General features: G+C 41.8%; 1 protein-coding gene across 2 annotated transcripts in view; it reads right to left on the bottom strand.

Moving 5' to 3' along the window:
- Nucleotides 1–318: 318 nt before the first annotated feature.
- Nucleotides 319–19,927, bottom strand: part of RACGAP1 (Rac GTPase activating protein 1) — a 36,407-nt gene continuing 16,798 nt past the window's right edge. For both annotated transcript variants that reach the window (XM_030816600.1, XM_012508564.2), the window contains 15 exons: nt 17,866–18,068; nt 16,691–16,827; nt 15,683–15,752; nt 13,702–13,755; nt 12,638–12,718; nt 11,062–11,179; nt 10,583–10,713; nt 8,187–8,351; nt 5,581–5,676; nt 5,298–5,496; nt 3,674–3,779; nt 3,371–3,503; nt 3,126–3,261; nt 1,840–1,948; nt 319–1,500 (listed from right to left, as the gene is read on the bottom strand). In XM_030816600.1, coding sequence (XP_030672460.1) covers nt 1,425–1,500; nt 1,840–1,948; nt 3,126–3,261; nt 3,371–3,503; nt 3,674–3,779; nt 5,298–5,496; nt 5,581–5,676; nt 8,187–8,351; nt 10,583–10,713; nt 11,062–11,179; nt 12,638–12,718; nt 13,702–13,755; nt 15,683–15,752; nt 16,691–16,827; nt 17,866–17,979 — 1,725 coding nt within the window. In that variant the 5' untranslated portion in view covers nt 17,980–18,068 and the 3' untranslated portion in view covers nt 319–1,424. The remainder of the gene's footprint in view (nt 1,501–1,839; nt 1,949–3,125; nt 3,262–3,370; nt 3,504–3,673; nt 3,780–5,297; nt 5,497–5,580; nt 5,677–8,186; nt 8,352–10,582; nt 10,714–11,061; nt 11,180–12,637; nt 12,719–13,701; nt 13,756–15,682; nt 15,753–16,690; nt 16,828–17,865; nt 18,069–19,927) is intronic.

The following is a 19,927-nucleotide window of genomic DNA, read 5'->3' as shown; positions in this document are numbered from 1 at the left end:
AGGGTCTCACACTCTGTCACCCAGGCTGGAGTGTAGTGGCATGATCTCAGCTCACTGCAACCTCCGCCTCCCAGGCTCAATTTTCCCACTTCAGCTTCCCAAGTAGCTGGGACCACAGGCGTGCGCCAACACACCCAGTTAATTTTGTATTTTTTGTAGAGACAGAGTTTGGCCATATCTCAAACTCTTGACCTCAGGTGATCCACCCATTTTGGCCTCCCAAAGTGCTGGGATTAGAGGCTACCACGCGCAGCCCCAGAAATGATTTTCTAAAAGGCATTGAAAATTACCTTGCAAGACAAGAAAACCAGCCTCATGTTCATTTTGAAAAAGCTATTTACTTTTTTTCCAAATATTATCCCAAATAGGTGTTTTACAGATAAGGGTCAATATGAAGTCAAACATTCTACAGAAGAAAATCATTTTTACAGACATTAAGAATAATTTTAACAGAAGAAAAAGCTCACATCTATCTAGATGTGGCTATGTTCCATGGGAAAATTTCAGCATCCAAAGTGCAAAGAAAAAATGACTGTGGCTTTTCTTACCACATAAAATATTGACAATCTTCCCTTATAGCCTATTCTTTATTGTTAGTTGGGATGCCAAAGGACGATATATTGACCTTAAGAAGTTGGGCTCCACTGGACAAGGTTGGGGGTATGGGGGTCAAGCATCAGAATGAATTCAATAAAAGAAAAACTGGCTTTGACCCCAAATGAACCCAAAGTTCAGCCAGCGGCACATCAGAGATAAATACAAGTTGTACTTTCACATTTACACGGTTGTGCCACTCAACATTATTAAAGACCTAATCATCAAATTAAAGCTATGCATACTCCCATCACTAGTTCTGTCCTCAATGCACCCCATTTTTATGAAAGCTCCATATTATGGCTCAGTTCACAATGGGGAATGAGAACTTCCGGTTCTTAGAAGCAGGCATCCTAAATCCTCTGGTCTAATCCTTTCTTTGCCCCGCCCTCCCACTTCCCACCCTGAGACAAGCTAATCTTATCAGATAGGTAGGGTTTCTGTCATTGTCTCACGGAAATCAGTTTAAATGAAACTAGAGAAAGATCGTTCGTTCTATGAGCAGCATTTGGCTTTAAGCCAAAGGAACAATAACCCCCTTCCCCAAAAATAATCACAACCGATTCCATACTAACCCTTCTACCCCTGGAAAGAGGTCTCATCTAAAAGCTCCCAACGATGACCAGCACAAAGTGCTGATATTCTGTGACTTGAGGAGAAGGAAGGGGAGATATATATAGTTTTAATAAAACCCTCATGCACAGTTAAACTTGAGTAAAAGCCTGGAGAATGCTAAAAGTAGTAACGAGTACAGGAGGCGGCAGAGCAGAGTACAGATGTGTCCTTTCTTGTAGTCAGTCAATGTTGCGAAGTAACAGGCAGATGTGACTTCACTTGAGCATTGGAGAAGCAAAAAAGTTGCCTTGTCGTCCTAGGTTAGTGGCAGACTTGCTTTTGCTCCCAAATCTACAATAAAAAGAGAATGAAATGGAGAAGTATTCTATAAAAAACGGTTGAATAAACAACTATAATATTACTTGATATAACCCATTATAAGTAGGAAACCCTAGACAACTATTTTGCAAGTTGCTTAAGTACTCTTAGTCACCTACAACGAGAGAGGGGAAATAGTAAAGACTTCCAGAACCTTTTTAAAGAAGGAATCCTTATAGCCCCCACATTCCCTTTTAAAGTCTAGTTGCTAGCTAAAATCGAATGCAAATTTTCTTTCAATAAGCTTTAATATAATAAGAAGTCTAAGAAAGCAGTTGTTTTTTATGTCCTAGGAAGGCCAATTCTGCATACCTGGGAGTGTTCTTGGTGAGGGTGGAACGGACTCTCTGTGACAGGGAACTAGATGAAGGAGTCTTGAGAAGCTGATGTTCAGGAGTGGTCACAGGTCCCAGTAAACTCACTTCAAAGTTCAGACATATTTTTAAGAGAGGTGGGAAAAAAGAAGGCATCTTTTTAGATGGCTAGTTTTAAGCTGATTATCCTCTGAAGAACTTAAGAGCTAAGGTTAGACATCTAGCAAAGTCCCAGAGATCATTTTTGTCATCATTCTGTAACACACTAGTGTATCTTTTGAACTCAATGAATAGCTGACACTTCCTGATTTAGGCCATTCTCTAACTCCACACTTCACAAATCTAACATCTAAACATCTGACTTTTAGCTATACTAGAAGAAGCAATATGCTCCCTTAGAAGGAACTTGCAACAATGAAAGAATGGGTCTCCAATGCCAGTGAGACTGGAGTGAAACCAGCCTATTCATATAAAATTGTTGGTTAGCAATATAAATTGGCAAAAGCCTATAAGAAATTTAAGAAATCAAGTTGGTAAAACATATCAAGATACATAAAATGTTCAAGCCATTTAATTCAGTGATTCCCACTCTTGGGAATTTATCATTAAGATAAATGCTATATTGACTATAGCATTGCTTCTAATTATGAAAAATTGAAAAATAATGTTAATACCTACTAGAACATTTAAGTAAATGATAAATAAGATTATATATGAGAAAAAGTTCTCACAACATGCTAAGTGAAATAAGAATGAATTATATTTAAACTATTATTATTATATCTTTTTTTTTTTTTTTAGACAGAGTCTCACTCTGTCACCAGGCTGGAGTACAGTGGCGGGATCTCAGCTCACTGCAAATTCCACCTCCTGGGTTCCAACAATTCTTGTGCCTCAGCCGCCCCGGTAGCTGGGATTACAGGCATGTGCCACCACACCTAGCTAATTTTTGTATTTCTAGTAGAGATGGGGTTTCACCATGTTGGCCAGGATGGTCTCAATCCCCTGACCTTGTGATCCGTCCGCCTCAGCCTCCCTCCCAAAGTGCTGGGACTACAGGTGTGAGCCACCACGCCCAGCCTATTATATCTATATTTTAAAAACATATATCCATATGGATAAAGGAGAACATGGAAAAGCGAAAAAAAATTACGATGGTAGAATTATACAAATTTTCCTTTAATGTTAGAATTTTCAAACAGCTCTAGCAAAGGCAGGAAGAGGTCACATGACTAAAACTAAAGCGGAAGTCAAGTCCCTGAAGAAGCACATCTTGGGCCTTACCTTTAATATCTGGTGTCTGTGGTGTTGAAAAGGCATTTGAGTTTTCAATGACATGTAGGGGGTCAATGTTCTCTTGCTCCACCATCATGAACTGACTCCAATACTCCAGGGGCAAGGAAAGCAGGCGCTCAACCACCTAAAAGCCAGCAAATCTGTTAGCAAACTTCCAAAGCTCAGGGCTTCCCAACTTTCTTTCATGTTATCACATTACACAAGTTCACACACACACACACGCACCTGCCTACCTTGGGTTGACGCTTGATGTCCTGTAACATTGTCACTGGGTCTGGATTGGGCACAGCATGGGCCACTATTGTAGGGCCAAAGACTTTAGCCAGATTGGCAACATCCATTTTAGTATGTGGACTCTGAGCCACTCTAAGCAAAAGAATTATTAAATTAGAAGTCTTGCTCCTTGCTTAAATGCAGACCAAAATATACATTCTAGAGAACAATTCATCCCTCATACTCCCAAACACTCAACCCACATGATTTTCCCCTTGGAAAAAAATTCCCTAACTCCCAGAACAAGTTTCTGCTGTACTCACCTCAGCAAGTGAATCATGAGGAAAGCTAATGTGTCCCTGTTGGCCTGGGGCAGTTCACCAACAGCTTGGTACATGGCAGCTATGCTGTTGTCTTCATCTGTGATTTCTGTAATTGAAAAGAAAGCACCAAGAGACCTAGACTTCTTTCCCTTGACAGCGGGCTTCCAAGTTATCGACCACAAAGTCTCATCTATACAGTAAGCTTCTGAAACTCCTGATTAGTTCATGACTACATCAGACTCTAGTTTCATTAACAAGCAGGATACTGGCCAACAGCTCAATATTAGAAGTCAGAACTTTTAAAAAATCGGCCTTTGCAGTTAGAGAAAGCAGTTGGCAACGGATGTGCTAGGAAGACAGGCATACAATTGCAGTGACTACAATTACCAAGAAGGTATTCATTCATAAGACATATTTAAGGGCCTACGATGTGCCAGGTACAAGTGCTGAGGATAAAGCAGAAGTAAACAAAGCCCTTACCTTATGGAACCTACATTCTATTGGTGGAGTCAGTCAAAAAGCAAATACCTATCAGCTAGAGTGATACATAAATGAAGAAAACAAGGCAGGCAAGAAGCTAGAAAGAAATGAGAGCCGTTAATCTAGACAAGGTTGTCAGGAAAGGTGTTTCTGGGGACAAGGTATATGAAGAGAAATGAAAGAAATAAAGGAGCAAACCATACAGTATCTGATGTAAGAGCATTCAGGTTGAGACAACACATGTGAAGGCCTTAAGGTAGGGAGTAAAGTTGGTATATTCTAAGAATTGAAAAAGCTGCAGCCTAACTGGAGAGGAAGGAAGGAAAGGAAGGGCACTGTACACAATAACGTAATGAGAAAGGAAGAGGACAGGCAAGGGTGACACGCATGCAGTTACTCATCCATCAAACTACTTGAGCACCTACTATGTTTCAGGCAGGAGCTAATAAAAAGAGGAAGGTGGCCGGGCGCGGTGGCTCATGCCTGTAATCCCAGCACTTTGGGAGGATGAGGTGGGTGGATCACCTGAGGTCAGGAGTTTGAGACCAGCCTAGCTAACATGGTGTAACACCGTTTCTACTAAAAATACAAAAAATTAGCTGGGTGTGGTGGTGGTGCACACCTGTAATCTCAGCTACTCAGGAGGCTGAGGCAGGAGAATCACTTGAACCCAGGAGGCGGAGGTTGCAGTGAGCCGATAGCACCACTGCACTCCAGCCTGGGCGACAGAGAAAGACTCCGTCTTAAAAAAAAAAAAAAAAAAAAAAAAAAAAGAGGCTGGGCACGGTGGCTCACGCCTGTAATCGCAGCACTTTGAGAGGCCGAGGCGGGCGAATCATAGGGTCAGGAGATCGAGACCATCCTGGCTAACATGGTGAAACCCCGTCTCTACTAAAAATACAAAAAATTAGCCGGGCGTGGTGGCACACACCTGTAATCCCAGCTACTCAGGAAGCTGAAGCAGAAGAATCGCTTGAACCTGGGAGACGGAGGTTGCAGTGAGCTGAGATCGCACCACTGACTTCAGCCTGGGCGACAGAGTGAGACTCTGTCTAAAAAATAAAAAATAAAAAAAAAAATAAAAAGAGTAAGAAAAACTACTGCTGTGGAGGGATTCATATTCAAGTATTACATCTGCCCTTACCTGCTGCTTCCATAAAGGCTTTGTTTAGGCGAAAGGTCAGAAGAGGTTCTTTGAGGTTTCGAAGAAAGTCTTTTAGAAGGCTACAGATAGCATGGATATCATCCACTTTGCTGAGAAGGGGTACAGTTTTCACTCTGAGGAATTTCTCTTTCAGCTCTTTTACTGTGCGGTCACAGCCGGAGATCCTATACAGGCCTGTCTATTATCAAGATGACATTTTTATTTAAAAATCTCCTAATTAACACAAATAACAAATTCACCATCTCCTACAGTTGACTCTTACCTCAGTCAGACCTCTTTGCTCAATCTCATTTACGCAATGCACAACAATGGAGGGGATCATTGGAGAAGTCTGGGACACAAAGTCTGCCAGCATTCCCTGGAAAAAAAGAGCTTTAAATTATTATTTACACCATGTAGACCAACAGATGAAGACCACATGCGAAGAACCACCTCCAATCTTATTCTCAGACTGGGACATCATGTCTACTTTTACATTCCTATTCCCAAAGCATATATGAAAACAGAGACTCTCAATTATTTTTCCTACCTCCACACCAGGACTGACTTATTATCATATATACCACACTTTTTTTTTCTTTTTCATATATACCACACTGTCATGTGAACAAGGAATAAGACCACCGGCTATAACTACCTTCTTCTCATCCACTCAAGGACAGCAGAAAACAAGCAATAATGAGGTTACAGGTATAGCCTTTAATATAAAATAATTTATTACTCTAAACAGATTTTTTTTTCTAACAGAAGAAAGCTGGAATAAGAGAAAAAAATTGTGTATACTTTCATTACTCTCAGTAAAAAAAATTATTTAACACATCTTATCGCAGTTGATTATGACACAAACCTATCTATAGGGGAGAACTCCATGGTTCTATATTAGAGTACAGAACATGTGCAAAAAAAATGTACAGGCGGCCAGGCGCGGTGGCTCACGCCTGTAATCCCAGCACTGTAGGCGGCCGAGGTGGGTGGATTACCTGAGGTCAGGAGTTCGAGACCTGCCTAACATGGAGAAACCCTGTCTCTACTAAAAATACAAAATTAGCCAGGTGTGGTGGCGCATGCCCGTAATCCCAGCTACGAGGGAGGCTGAGGCAGGAGAATCACTTGAACCCAGGAGGTGGAGGTTGTGGTGAGACGAGATCGCGCCATTGCACTCCAGCCTGGGCAACAAGAACAAAACTCCCTCTCAAAAACAAAACAAAACAAAAAAAAACGTACAGGCATGGAAGGCATGGATAAGAACTTGTAAGATCGGGGAAAATAACGTTTGATTTGCTGAAGAGTAGGTAGGAAGATAGTCATTTTGATTCTTGCTAATGTTGCTTACATAATAATTTTTTTTTTTTTTGAGATAGGGTCTTGCTCTATTCCCCAGGCTGGAGTGCAGTGGTGTGATCACAGCTCAGTGCAGTTTCAACCTCCCCACCTCAAGCAATAGTCCAACCTAGTCTCCTGAGGAGCTACAAACACAGGCACACACCACTAACCTGGCTAACCTATTTATTTATTCTTTGTAGAGATGGAGTCTTGCTTTGTTGTCCAGGCTGGTCTCAAACTCGGGCTCAAGTGATTTTCCTGCCTCAGCCTCCCAAAGTGCTGGGATTACAGGCATGAGCTACCATGCTCAGCAATAAATAATTTCTTAATGGATTTAATCAGTTTGGATTAAACTGGTGAAATATTTGGAAATAAGCAACTTAATCTTGATACCCTATTATGAAGTATGTCTAACATAAGAGCAAGAATAAAAGATAATTTTATCACAGATAAAATTATATGATAGCTGAGATTTGCTTCCAAGTAATTCATTGGACAGAGTCAGGAGGAGGCAACAACAGTATTGATAAATCAAGAACAGACATAAAGGATGGGTGCCGTGGCTCACACCTAGAATCCCAACACTTTAGGAGGCCGAGGCAGGCGGATCACTTGAGGACAGGAGTTCAAGACCAGGCTGGCCAACATGGCAAAACCCCATCTCTACTAAAAATACAAAAAAATTAGTTGAGCATGGTGGCACATGGCTGTAGTCCCAGCAACTTGGGAGGCTGAGGCATGAGAATCACTTGAGCCCAGGAGACAGAGGCTGCAGTGAGCCAAAGTTGCAACACTGCACTCCAGCCTGGACGACAGGGAAACTCTGTCTCAAAAAAAAAGAGACATTAAAAAAAGAATGGAGATGGCCAGGCGCGGTGGCTCATGCCTGTAGTCTCAGCACTTTGAGAGGCTGAGGTAGGCGGATCACTTGAGGTCAGGAGCTTGAGATCACCCTGGCCAATATGATGAAACCCCATCTCTACTAAAAAATACAACCAAAAAAAATTAGCTGGGCATGGTGGTGGTACATGCCTGTAATTTCAGGAACTTGGGAGGTTGAGGCAAGAAAATCGCTTGAGCCCAGGGGGGGCGGAGGTTGCAGTGAGCTAAGATCATGCCAGTGCACTCCAGCCTAAGCAATAGAGCCAAAAAAAAAAAAAAAAAAAAAAAAAATGGACACAAGTTAGTAATCATGGAAGTTAAGTGATAAGAACCAGGGGTTAGTTAGTTATACTAATTTCTCTAGTTTTATACATGTCTGAAATTTTCCAAAATGGGATGAAGGGGAGGAAGGAAGAAGAGGAAAGGAGAAGCAGGGAAGAGCAAGAAGGAAAACGGGGCGGGGAAAGAAGTTTGGTTTAGAAAGGTATTAAGACAGACAAACCCAAACAGGACTCTTCTACAAGTAAATATCTTACAATTCTATTCATTATTTGTGGAAAGAAATATATTTGAGATGATTCATTTTAGAACAAAAACTGACACTAAGTCTTTGAAAGGCAAATAAAGAGGCCATAAAACAATGACGGCTCGCATAAGTCATACCTCTCCAATCTTGACAGGTGTTCCTATCAGGGTAGGAATGCAGGGAAGGGGACAGCGGTCCCGACATTCTGGATGAGAGACCACACGACAATCTCGACACTTCAGAGATAATTTGCCAAATTTTATCCGCTTTCCACATGGAACACAGGATTCAGGTTTAATAACCTGGGATAAAACAGGGCAGAAGGAATAGAGTGATATGAATTAGAAAATTATCACATAATCAACTAACTTTTTTTTTTTTTTTTTGAGACCGAATCTCACTCTGTCACCCGGGCTGGAGTGCAGTGGTGTGATTTCAGCTCACTGCAACCACTGCCTCCCAGGTTCAAGCGATTCTTCTGCCTCAGCCTCCTGAGTAACTGGGATTACAGGTGCCCACCACTACGCCCAGCTAATTTTTCGTATTTTTAGTAAAGACAGGGTTTCACCATGTTGGCCAGGTTGGTCTCGAACTCCAGACCTTGTGATTCACCCACCTCGGCCTCCCAAAGTGCTGGGATTACAGGTGTGAGCCACTGGGCCTGGCCTTTTTTGTCTGTTTTTGAGACAGAGTTTCACTCTTGTTGCCCAGGCTGGAGTGCAATGGCGTGGTAGAGGTTGGCCCACTGCAACCTCCACCTCCCGGGTTCAAGCGATCCTCCTGCCTCAGCCTCCCGAGTAGCTGGGATTACAGGTGCCCACCACCATGCCTGGCCAATTTTTGTACTTTTAGTAGAGATGGGGCTTCACCATGTCGGCCAGGCTGGTCTCAAACTACTGACCTCAGGTGATCCGCCTGCCTCAGTCTCCCTAAGTGCTGGGATTACGGGCATGAGCCACTGTGCCCAGCCATAATCAACTAACATTTATTGAGCACTTAGTACGTGCCAAAAAATTTTCTAAGCCCTTTAGACATGTTTACATATGTAATTCTCACAGTAATCCCATAAGATAGGTTTTGTTTTCTTCATTTTAAGATGAGGAAACAGAAGCAAAGAGAGTTTAAGTAACTTGTTTAAGGTCATCCCACTGGAAGGCAGCAGTGTGCGATAGTGGAAAGAACTTGTTCACAAAGAGCAGAAAACTTGGATGTTGGCAGGGCATGGTGGCTCACGCTTCTAATCCCAGCACTTTGGGAGGCTGCGGCGGGAGGATCACCTGAGGTCAGTAGTTTGAGACCAGCCTGGCCAACATGGTGAAGCCCCATCTCTACTAAAAGTACAAAAACTGGCCGGGCATGGTGGTGGGCACCTGTAATCCCAGCTACTCGGGAGGCTGAGGCAGGAGGATCACTTGAACCCGGGAGGCAGAGGTTGCAGTGAGCCGAAATCGCACCACTGCACTCCAGCCTGGGCAACAGTGAGAATCCATCTCAAAAAAAAAAAAAGAAAAAAAAACCTGGATGTGAAATCTGTCACTTACTATCATGTGGCTCAAAAATGTCAATTAACTCCTCTGAGCCTCAGTTAATTTGCTTGGATTTTTATAAGGAAATAAAATGGTACAAAAGCAAAACATTTTGAAAATCTTAGGTGATATATTCAAGAAAAAATGTAAACATGTGTCACTAAAAAGTACTAACAATGGGCCAGGCATGGTAGCTCATGCCTGTAATCCCAGGACTTTGGGAGCTAAGGCAGGGGGAGCCCTTGAGCCCAGGAGTTCGGGACCAGCCTGGGCAACATAGCAAGACCAAGTCTCTACAAACAATTTAAAAATTAGCCGGGCGTGGTGGCACACATCTGTATCCCTACTACTCAGGAGGCTGAGGCAGGAGGATTGCTTGAGACTGGGAGGTTAAGGCTACAGTGAGCTATGATCACACCACTACACTCCAGCCTGGGTGACAGAGTAAGACTCTGTCTCAAAAAAAAAAAAAAAAAAAAAGGCTGGGCGCGGTGGCTCACGCCTGTAATCCCAGCACTTTGGGAGGCCGAGGCGGGCAGATCACGAGGTCAGGAGATCAAGACCAACCTGGCTAACACAGTGAAACCCCGTCTCTACTAAAAATACAAAAAATTAGCCGGGCGAGGTGGCGGGCGCCTGTAGTCCCAGCTACTCGGGAGGCTGAGGCAGGAGAACGGCGTGAACCCCGGGAGGTGAAGCCTGCAGTGAGCCAAGATCATGCCACTGCACTCCAGCCTGGGCGACAGCGAGACTCCGTCTCAAAAAAAAAAAAAAAAAAAAAAAGTACTAACAATTACTTCAGAAAAGTTGGTCTCTAATTTAGTATTACTCACAGAATGGAAAGAAACTTACCTCTGTAACCAATAGTTACTTCTGGAGAGTAAAATTGGAATGAGGAAGGAAATTTGACATTTAACTTTATAACACTAAAGTATTTAACTTTATTCCTGGTATTTATTACTTTCACAATTAAAAAATTAAAACACAAACAGCAATCAGAGATTTACCGTCTTAGAAACAAAGTCATGCAGGCGCATCCCTCCATTACTCTGCGGCGTGCCCACACTGTCTGTCTCAGTTCTTGGCTCCAGCTGCCTGCTGTTCAGGGTGGAGTCACTGTTCCAAGGTTGTAAAGTACCTAGAAAACAAGCAACTTTTAAGCTTTGTGTCTTAAGTATTTTGCTCCTTCTAAATTTTAGCTCCAATTTTAACTGGGAGATGAACAGTAATCTGTTATCATAGCCAAAAGTGAGTGAGTACTAACGGCTATGTAAAAAAAAAGTTTCAAGAAAAACTAAAGTTATGCAAGTGGGCTAGCAATTCAAAGGTAAAGCATGACACAAGCAGTTCTCTGGTTCTCGGTATGCAGCAGTAAGAAACTACCCAGTACATCCAATCCCTGCCTCAGGAGGGTTCTAAGAAACCAACTCTCCAAAATTTTACTAGTTGTTTTACACAGGCCAGTTTAGTCACAAATTCAATGGACCTGTTTTCCTTCGGCTCCTGGTCCAATACGGCACAGTCTCAATAGTGGACACAGCTTCGATGGGCCCGCCATCATTGGGAACAGTCACTGTAGTTTTTGCAACTATGGATTCATTCCCCTGCAACAAAAGTAGTAATGAGGAAAGACAAACAAAGAATCTAACTTACCCTCCACTATAGGGTATTTTGGAGCAGGCAAAAAATTCCTTAGTCTTAGTCAAGACTTAAGACCCCAGTCTTAAACATTTTTTTTTTTTTTTTTTTTTTTTGAGACAGAGTTTTTCACTCTACCGCCCAGGCTGGAGCACAGTGGCGCGATCTCGGCTCACTGCAGCCTCCACCTCCCAGGTTCAAGGGATTCTCCTGCCTCAGCCTCCTGAGTAGCTGGGATTACAAGCGTGTGCCACCACACCTGACTGATTTTTTTTTTTTTTTTTTTGAGACGGAATCTTGCTCTGTTGCCCAGGCTGGAGTACAGTGGCCCAATATTGGCTGACTGCAAGCTCCAACTCCTGGGTTCACGCCATTCTCCTGCCTCAGCCTCCCGCGTAGCTGGGACTACAGGCATCTGCCACCATGCCCAGCTAATTTTTTGTATTTTTAGTAAAGATGGGGTTTCACGGTGTTAGCCAGGATGGTCTCAATCTCCTGACCTCGTGATCCACCCGCCTCGGCCTCCCAAAGTGCTAGGATTACAGGTGTGAGCCACTGTGCCTGGCCGACTGATTTTTGTATTTTTAGTAGAGATGGGATTTCGCCATGTTGACCAGGCTGGTCTCGAACTCCTGACCTCAGGTGATCATCCACCCGCCTAGGCCTCCCAAACTGCAGGGATTACAGGCGTGAGCCACCGCGCCCAACCTGAAACATTCTTATGTTGAAATCTCATGTTTGGCTGGGTGCAGTGGCTCATGCCTGCAATCCCAGCATTTTGGGAGGCCAAGGTGGGAAGATCATTTGAGCCCAGCAGTTCGAGATCATCCTGGGCAGCAAGGAGAGACTCCCCGCTACTTTGAAAAGTAAAAATAAAGAAATCTCATACTTAAGAAGATAAACATAGGTCACGGGGGTATATATTCAAGCAACTAAGACTCACTCTGACAGTTGTTTACTTAATCAGAGTAATTCCATTCATATGAATAAGGGTCCTACCGCATAGAAAAACTTTAACCAAAGGCCAGGCACGGAGGCTCATGCCTGTAATCCCAGCACTTTGGGAGGCTGAGGCGGGCGGATCACCTGGTCAGGAGTTCGAGACCAGCCTGACCAACATGATGAAACCCTGTCTCTGCTAAAAATACAAAAATTAGCCAGGCATGGTGGCATGCGCCTGTAATCCCAGCTACTTGGGAGGCTGAGACAAGAGAATCACTTGAACCTGGGAGGCAGAGGTTACAGCGAGCCAAGATGGTGCCATTGCACTCCAGCCTGGGCAACAAGAACAAAACTGTCTCAAAAAACAAACAAAAACTTTAACCAAACGTCATCTCTCTCAAAACAATGCTGCAATGCTGACTCAGAGGAGTTTTACTGCTTGGGGCCAGTAATCTCTGTTACCTTCGCCTGACTATTCTTACCTGGTCTACTGTGGAGCCAATGGAACGAGTTTTCTTTACAGGTCCAGGGGGACCATCAACAAACTGTCGGCTACTAGAGCGCTAGAAAGAAGACAGAGACCCGTAACTTTAGTGCCAAGCAGATCTGAAGCACAGAAGATAAAATTATTCCATCAGACAACTTGGATACAGGTCCTGGGGATTAGGGCTACAGTAAATAACAATGTGTTCTCTCTCTCTCTGCTTATTTCCACATGAAGAATAAGCTGTTTCAAAAGAATATGTTGTACAAAAATGCTCTCAGTGCCCTAGAAAAAATGAGCAAGCTGTGGAGAAATTTAGATGACACCACCAGAAAAAGTACAGCTGTAATCCTAAGGACATGAAGTCTTGGAAACACATTAAGTACCCTAAACAAGCATACACAGATAGATCTCTATATATCCCATTATACACACATTTCATCTGAAGCTTATATTAGAGCACAAAAGTTCTGTGTAAAAATTCATATGACAATTCAAAACAAACTTGTTTATTCTTTTCCACTGTACGAATGAATTGAAATGCAGCCTAAACAGTGAAATGGACAGGATCCTGTCCTAAGTTACTACTTCAAAGAGTACCAGTACTGGTTGGGAGCAGTGGCTCATGCCTGTAATCCCAGCACTTTGGGAGGCCGAGGCAGGTGGATCACCTGAGGTCAGGAGTTCGAGACCAGCCTGGCCAACATGGTGAAACCCCGTTTCTACTAAAAATACAAAAATTAGCCGGGCGTGGCGGCAGGCACCTGTAATCCCAGCTGCTTGGGAGGCCGACGCAGGAGAATTGCTTGAACCCGGGAGGCGGAGGTTGCGGTCAGCCGAGATCGCGCCATTGCACTCCAGCCTGGGAAACGAGAGCAAAACTCCGTCTCAAAAAAAAAAAAAAAAAGAATATCAATACTGTCCCCACAGCATGAATTCATTTGTAGTATGTGCTTAACAATGGCTAGAGCAACATGTCAGGAATGCGGTATCATGGCAAAATTTCCAAAAATAACTCTACTACTACTTTGTTTAAAAGAAAGACTAACAAACCATACACACCCTCTTTTCTCTCTTCTTCAGTTTGAAAGTCTTCACCAAAGAAGAGTCCCAATCCTGTTGACAATTACACTGTATTAATTTCTTTTTTTGGTTAGGCCATCCCTAAACCCTGTGCAAATAAATTTACAGAGAACTTTAAAGGCTTCTTCAGTCGGGCTACCTAATGTACAATTCGGGGAGGGTTAGAGAAGGGAAGGTCTCAAGTGTTGTAGCTATAGAGCTATAGTAAGTTAATTTCTTTCAAAAATTGAAGCTATTATAATAAAATCAGGAATCAATACCACAGAGGCAAGGAAAGGCTAAAGAATCAAATTCTGCCACGAGTATTTCCAGTGGCTGATCCTTTATTTCTGATGATTTTTGTAATTAGTTTTAGAACTTACAGAATGTTAGGCACTATACTGATCGTATTAGATGTGATTCTTGCCCCCAAGGGATTGCCACTGTCTAATCAGATGCTCTGCATCATATTGCCACTTCACAAGTTCTACAGTGGCCGGGCGCGGTGGCTCACGCCTGTAATCCCAGCACTTTGAGAGGCCAACGTGGGCGGATCACGAGGTCAGGAGATCGAGACCATCCTGGCTAACAGGGTGAAACCCCGTCTCTACTAAAAAAATACAAAAAAATTAGCCAGGCGTGGTGGCGGGCGCCTGCAGTCCCAGCTACTCAGGAGGCTGAGGCAGGAGAACGGCATAAACCCGGGAGGCAGAGCTTGCAGTGAGCTGAGATTGCGCCACGGCACTCCAGCCTGGGCGACAGAGTGATACTGTCTCAAAAAAAAAAAAAAGTTCTACAGTTTAGGAACTTAGGCCCTAAAACGTGTTCACCACTGAAGAACTATTTGTCTTTTATTGTGGTTTCATTTCAATTCACCTATTTTAACTATTTGCATTTATTTTAGTAGTTACCTGCGGTTTTCTTACTCCTGATCACCCCTGAAAACAGTATCTAGAAACAGTGGTATACAGCAAATAATAGCTCAGCTAAATAAATTTAACTTCCCCAAGTCATGGTCCAGAAAGTTAGTTACTGGTTGTTTGATTCAGCTTCAGTTACAACAAATATCGTATCATAGGTCTAGCTCAAAAATCAACTGATAATATGATCTAGTTTTATTATATATTCCAGACCTCCACTATATCATTCCCTATTTGAAAAATGTGATGCCTAATATTTTTATCTATAAAATGGCCATATTTTCCCTGGTCAAACACTGAATCTGAACAGAAAACTCCTAGCCATGTAACAAGTAGTTGTCACTTGTTTTGCTACACCAGAAAACCAGTCACCAAAAACTTCCTGATTTGTTTTGTTTGCTAGTTTTCAGCTAGCAACAGAAAAGATGCACAAATCAATGAACTGTATCAAAGACTGTATCAGATGTCCTTTTATGCAGAAGCATCACTGTAAGTTAAAAGAAGTGTGCCGCCCCATAAAAGCAGGGCAACAAATAGTTTAACATGTTAACCACTGTTGATGAAAGCATTATATAGTGCCTACAAACTCTAATCACGCTTTTCTGGCTGAAATCCCAGGACCTTGGTTTCCTTCTAATTGTGAAGTATGACTATGCTTTCCCCAAGAACCAAACTAATTCAGAAATAAGGCACAGTAAAGTTTATTTAAGAGCAGTAAATAAACCCTGATGACATAGAGTCTTGCTAATATTTTTATTATTAGCTGGGGCTTTAATAAGTCAAAATATAATCAATTAGTACATGTGGCATACAGAGATCTATTAAATGAACTCAACTTATGCCAAATTCTGAATTCTATATTCTCACTTCAGAAACTAATACATAAGCCAGTCTCTTATAGCTCATGTGGATTTATATTTTAAATTGCTAGCTCAGAATCTGTAGCACATCAACTAATAAAACAGTAATATAGGATGTTCAGAAGAGAAGACAGGAGAGATATTCCTGGGGAAGCAGAGGTAAGAAAAGTAGGTAATTCTCAGAGATCAAATGTTTATTACCAGTGATTCATCAGTCTTGTCAAAGCTGATATCTGATAAAATGGAACCAGATTCATCAATGGTTGATAGTCTAGATCAGTGAAACAATACAATGTTAGACATAGTAGACTGTGGAAGGTAAAATTCACCAACATTCAGAACAAGTCCTACTGGTCAGGTAACATCAGTTAATTTCATAGCAAAATCTTCACTATAGAGACAACTACAATCTCAAACCCTGTGGTAGGCTACTTTGTATGGTTTCCACGGAGGAGTGTGTGTGCATGAGTACAGGTGCAACACAGTTGCTTTTTCTGCAAAGACCTTATAAGGGCAGTTGAAAGTTAGTCAGGGTTATGGGTGCTATTCTCTACTGAGTTTGTATTACACGCTACTCAAAATTCACAAAATCAAGGGAATGAAGTTTAATTTGATCCCAACTGTGCTGGTTTCTACAAACGAGAGTATTACCCAACAGTGACTTTTTAAGAAATTAAGCCTGTACATCTTCTTAGTTATAAAGATTCCCCATAAAACAACCAGGCAACAAAACAAATAGCTGACCTTTCCCTACATATTGTACTGGGGATGTTAAATTCAAAGCCTGGTTGAGACTATTTTAAACAGTGGTGCAGTGGAACTAAAATTATTGTCTGGTCTTGGCTCACAGAGGCCTTTCTAAACCAGAAGAGCTGTAAGAGCTCTCTGGAGAGTAAACACTGAAAGTATTGCTGAACTGCCACTTTCACCTTTGGGTTTCTTAGCAATGTGCAGGATTAGTTATTGATGTGCAATTTAGCACCGACATCAAAATTTTATCCATGGTGAAACAACATCCTTAGGAAAGATTTAAAAATAAAATAAACAGGGACATCCCTGTGCCTTTATTCCCCACCTACTCTTCCCCGCAAAATCTTTTTCTGCTTTTTTCAGCACACATTCTAGAAGTATATTTAAGAATTCAGATAACAAGAATATCTGACAGCTGTGTTTTTTGTGATCGGATAACAACAGATGCAGTTCCTCCACCTTTTGTTCCCAGCATTGCTGCTGGATGGTTGGCCTCTGTTGAGAAAAGCCAGAGCTGATTTTTGCTCCTCACTTAGTTGAATGCTGCCAGATGTGTCACACATGAGCATCTCTCGAATCAGCTGAATCTGTCGTTCCTACAGACCAAAGCAGAGTAAAACATCATAACTAGCCAGGGGAGAAAGCTTCACCTCAAATTTATGGGACAGGCAGACCAGAAGACATTAAAATACAGCATTATGCAAATTGGCCTTCAGGAAGGCTGCTACACCAATAGCATATTAATTCACATCAAACCCAGATTGTGTCTCTGATTTCTGACTGGTAAAATGAACTACATCTAGAACAGCGAAGTTTCTGCTACAAGACTTTTGGATTAACCTGCTAATCCAAGAGGAGAATAATCCAAAATGAGAGTCCCAAAATAGATTTCACATAGCAAAAACACTTTAGTGTCATTTTATCAGGACAAATATTGGCTTCTACTGATCAAAGCAGCCACCCACCTCTCTAAGTAGTGGAGCAAAATGCATTAAAATAGATACAAAGCTATAATGCACTGGAACCAGACAATTTGAATTTACTGAGGCATCTAACACTGTATACCAAGATGGATTAGTCCCTCCCAGTAAAGGCTTTCCTTTGCACTATGACCCATCCTGGCACATCAAAATGATAGTGTTCTGTGTCAGTCACATTGCTCAACTGGTTGAACACATCTAGCCTTTTACCCTGAATTAGAGAGCGGTGATGAAAAGAAGAGTCACAGTTGTCTTGCCTGTAGGTATGACAAAGTACCAGCTACTCATATAAGGATGGATATTCCGAGTAGCACTTAAAATAAACAATGAAGGATGGCCAATATCTTGTGACAGATCAAGTACGTTAGGATCTCCCTCCCTCCCTTTTCCTCTAATTCTTTATCATTTGAAATCTGTCTGCTAAGTAATAGTTTCAAGTCTAAATGACAAAAACATTTAAATTTCAAATTACGAAGAACAAGATTCCTTGTCTGCAATTTCAGCTCTAATCATGGGCACGTTGTTAAAGAACAGGTCACTTTCAGTTCTTGAATGTGGAAGAAGAAACTAGGTGTATCTGGCAAGTGGAAACTGTCAGACAATGCTTTCCTCCTCCCGCATCATCACTGTTCTAGCATGGAAAACAATACACACCAGCTTTTCGCAGTCAGCCTCAGCTCTCTGTCTCCGTTTGATCTCTACATCCACCTGATTACGTGCATGCTTCAGCTTAACATCCAGAGCACTTCGCTCAGTCTCCGCTTTCATCAAAAGATCCTTGTATTTCCCCAGCTCATGGTCAGTCCTCTGCCACTTTTTACGGAAATCCTCAAAGTCCTTCGCCAACTGGATAAATTCTGAGGAAAGGGGGAATCTTTAATAATTCAAGCACCAAACAGAGTATAACTGCTCTAAAAAATGAGTCCTACGGTTAGCTTTATTTGAAATTCATAATTAAGGAACCAGCTGAACTATGGGCAAATCCAGCTGAAAATAACTAGGAGCAGATCCTGGATATGTTTGTCACTCTGATGAGAACTTTGTGGGTGGCAATTCCTATTTCAATAGGCCACTTACTTTTGGCTTAGCCAGTGGCATCTGCTATGGAATATGTAACTCATTAGTCACCTGGCTCCAGATGTAACACTAACACTGAAAGCTCCTGAACAGAAGGTAATCAAAGGGGGATACCTTTGGGGCAGCTGTCACGCACCAGGACAGTTACAGCTATAAAACAAAAACAGCTTCCTTTACAGTCACGCATTGCTGCACCAGAGAGATGTCAAACAGCAAATTCAAATGTAACTGCTGTAATATGCTCCAGTAGATGTAGATTAATATTACAGATGTCTAGACCTACAATTCCATTTGGCTATATAATTACACAAATATTGATTTGAAAGTAAAAAGCCAATTTGCTTTTGCTGTTTAACACTGTCCTGAAGGGTATGTAAACATTCCAGCTGAAAAAAAAAACAGGAAGAGAAGATCATACTAGCTTTTGGAACATCCCTGATAGCAGAATGTGAAGTCTCTTCAAATGTCTGCAAAGAGAGCATCACTTCCAAGACAGCATCTCAAAGGAAGAAGATAACCCTGTTGGCATTCATTCTTATCTCCTGCTATTGGCAAAGCTGTTCTGCAATGTATTTGCAAAAGTGCCTTACAATTTTCTAGTTAACCTCCATCTATCTCTAAGGATCACTCTCCACCAACATCAAGGAAGAAGGTCTCAAGGTGTACATCTGCTGCTGGTCAAACTAACCCAGTTTACAACTGAAACTAGGCCAAATTCACACACAGCTAGCAGATTCTTAGGTAGTAAGGGCACTTTTCCCCTATGAATTTAACCTAAAAGCATAGAAACAATATATAGTCCTTTTTAAACAATTTTAATCATTTGACCAAATATCAAACTTACAAATTAGGATACCAATTTGTTCCAGAGAAACAAGTCATAAGGAAACTTTAGTTTTTAGCAAACCACAAATTTCAGCAAAATAGATTATGACCTAGTTATCTTAAACAATGCGAGTATCAACAATTAAAAAAATTACAATTCAAATAGTTTTAAGAAATAATATGCTGGGTTAGTCTGGAACATACTACTTTTTTGTGGGGTTTTTTTTAGCTTAAAGAAAAAAACATATCTGTTTGCAAACTAAATACTGTACGCATACACACTCAAAATATTTACCAAACTGAAAAACAATTTTGAGAATAAAAAGATTTTCATCTGACCTAATTTTGCTGGTTTGTTTGTTCTTTAGGATACTCCTTTTATTAAATTACTGCTTCAGCTTAGTTTAAGTCAGACCCAAAGCAGAACATTTACATACCTGATTAATATATTACTTTTTGTGTGTGCAGGTGAGAAATGTGAAAAAAAAAAAAAAGATATTACTTTTTTTTTGAGACATTCTTGTTGCCCAGGCAGAAGTGCAATGGTGCAATCTTGGCTCACTGCAGTCTCCACCTCCCGGGTTCAAGCAATTCTCCTGCCTCAGCCTCCTGAGTAGCTGGGATTACAGGTGTGCGTCACCATGCCCAGTTAATTTTTGTATTTGTAGTAGAGACAGGGTTTCACCATGTTGGCCAGGCTGGTCTCAAACTCGTAACCTCAGGTGATACACCTGCCTTGGCCTCCAAAAGTGCTAGGATTACAGGCGTGAGCCACTGTGCCCAGCCTACTTTTCACTTTTGAGACAGTCTTCCT

The sequence above is a fragment of the Nomascus leucogenys genome, chromosome 8 (assembly GCF_006542625.1).
Source record: "Nomascus leucogenys isolate Asia chromosome 8, Asia_NLE_v1, whole genome shotgun sequence".
Lineage (NCBI taxonomy): Eukaryota > Metazoa > Chordata > Mammalia > Primates > Hylobatidae > Nomascus > Nomascus leucogenys.
Note: the sequence above shows the minus strand (reverse complement) of the source record. Positions and strands in the feature narration are given on the sequence as shown.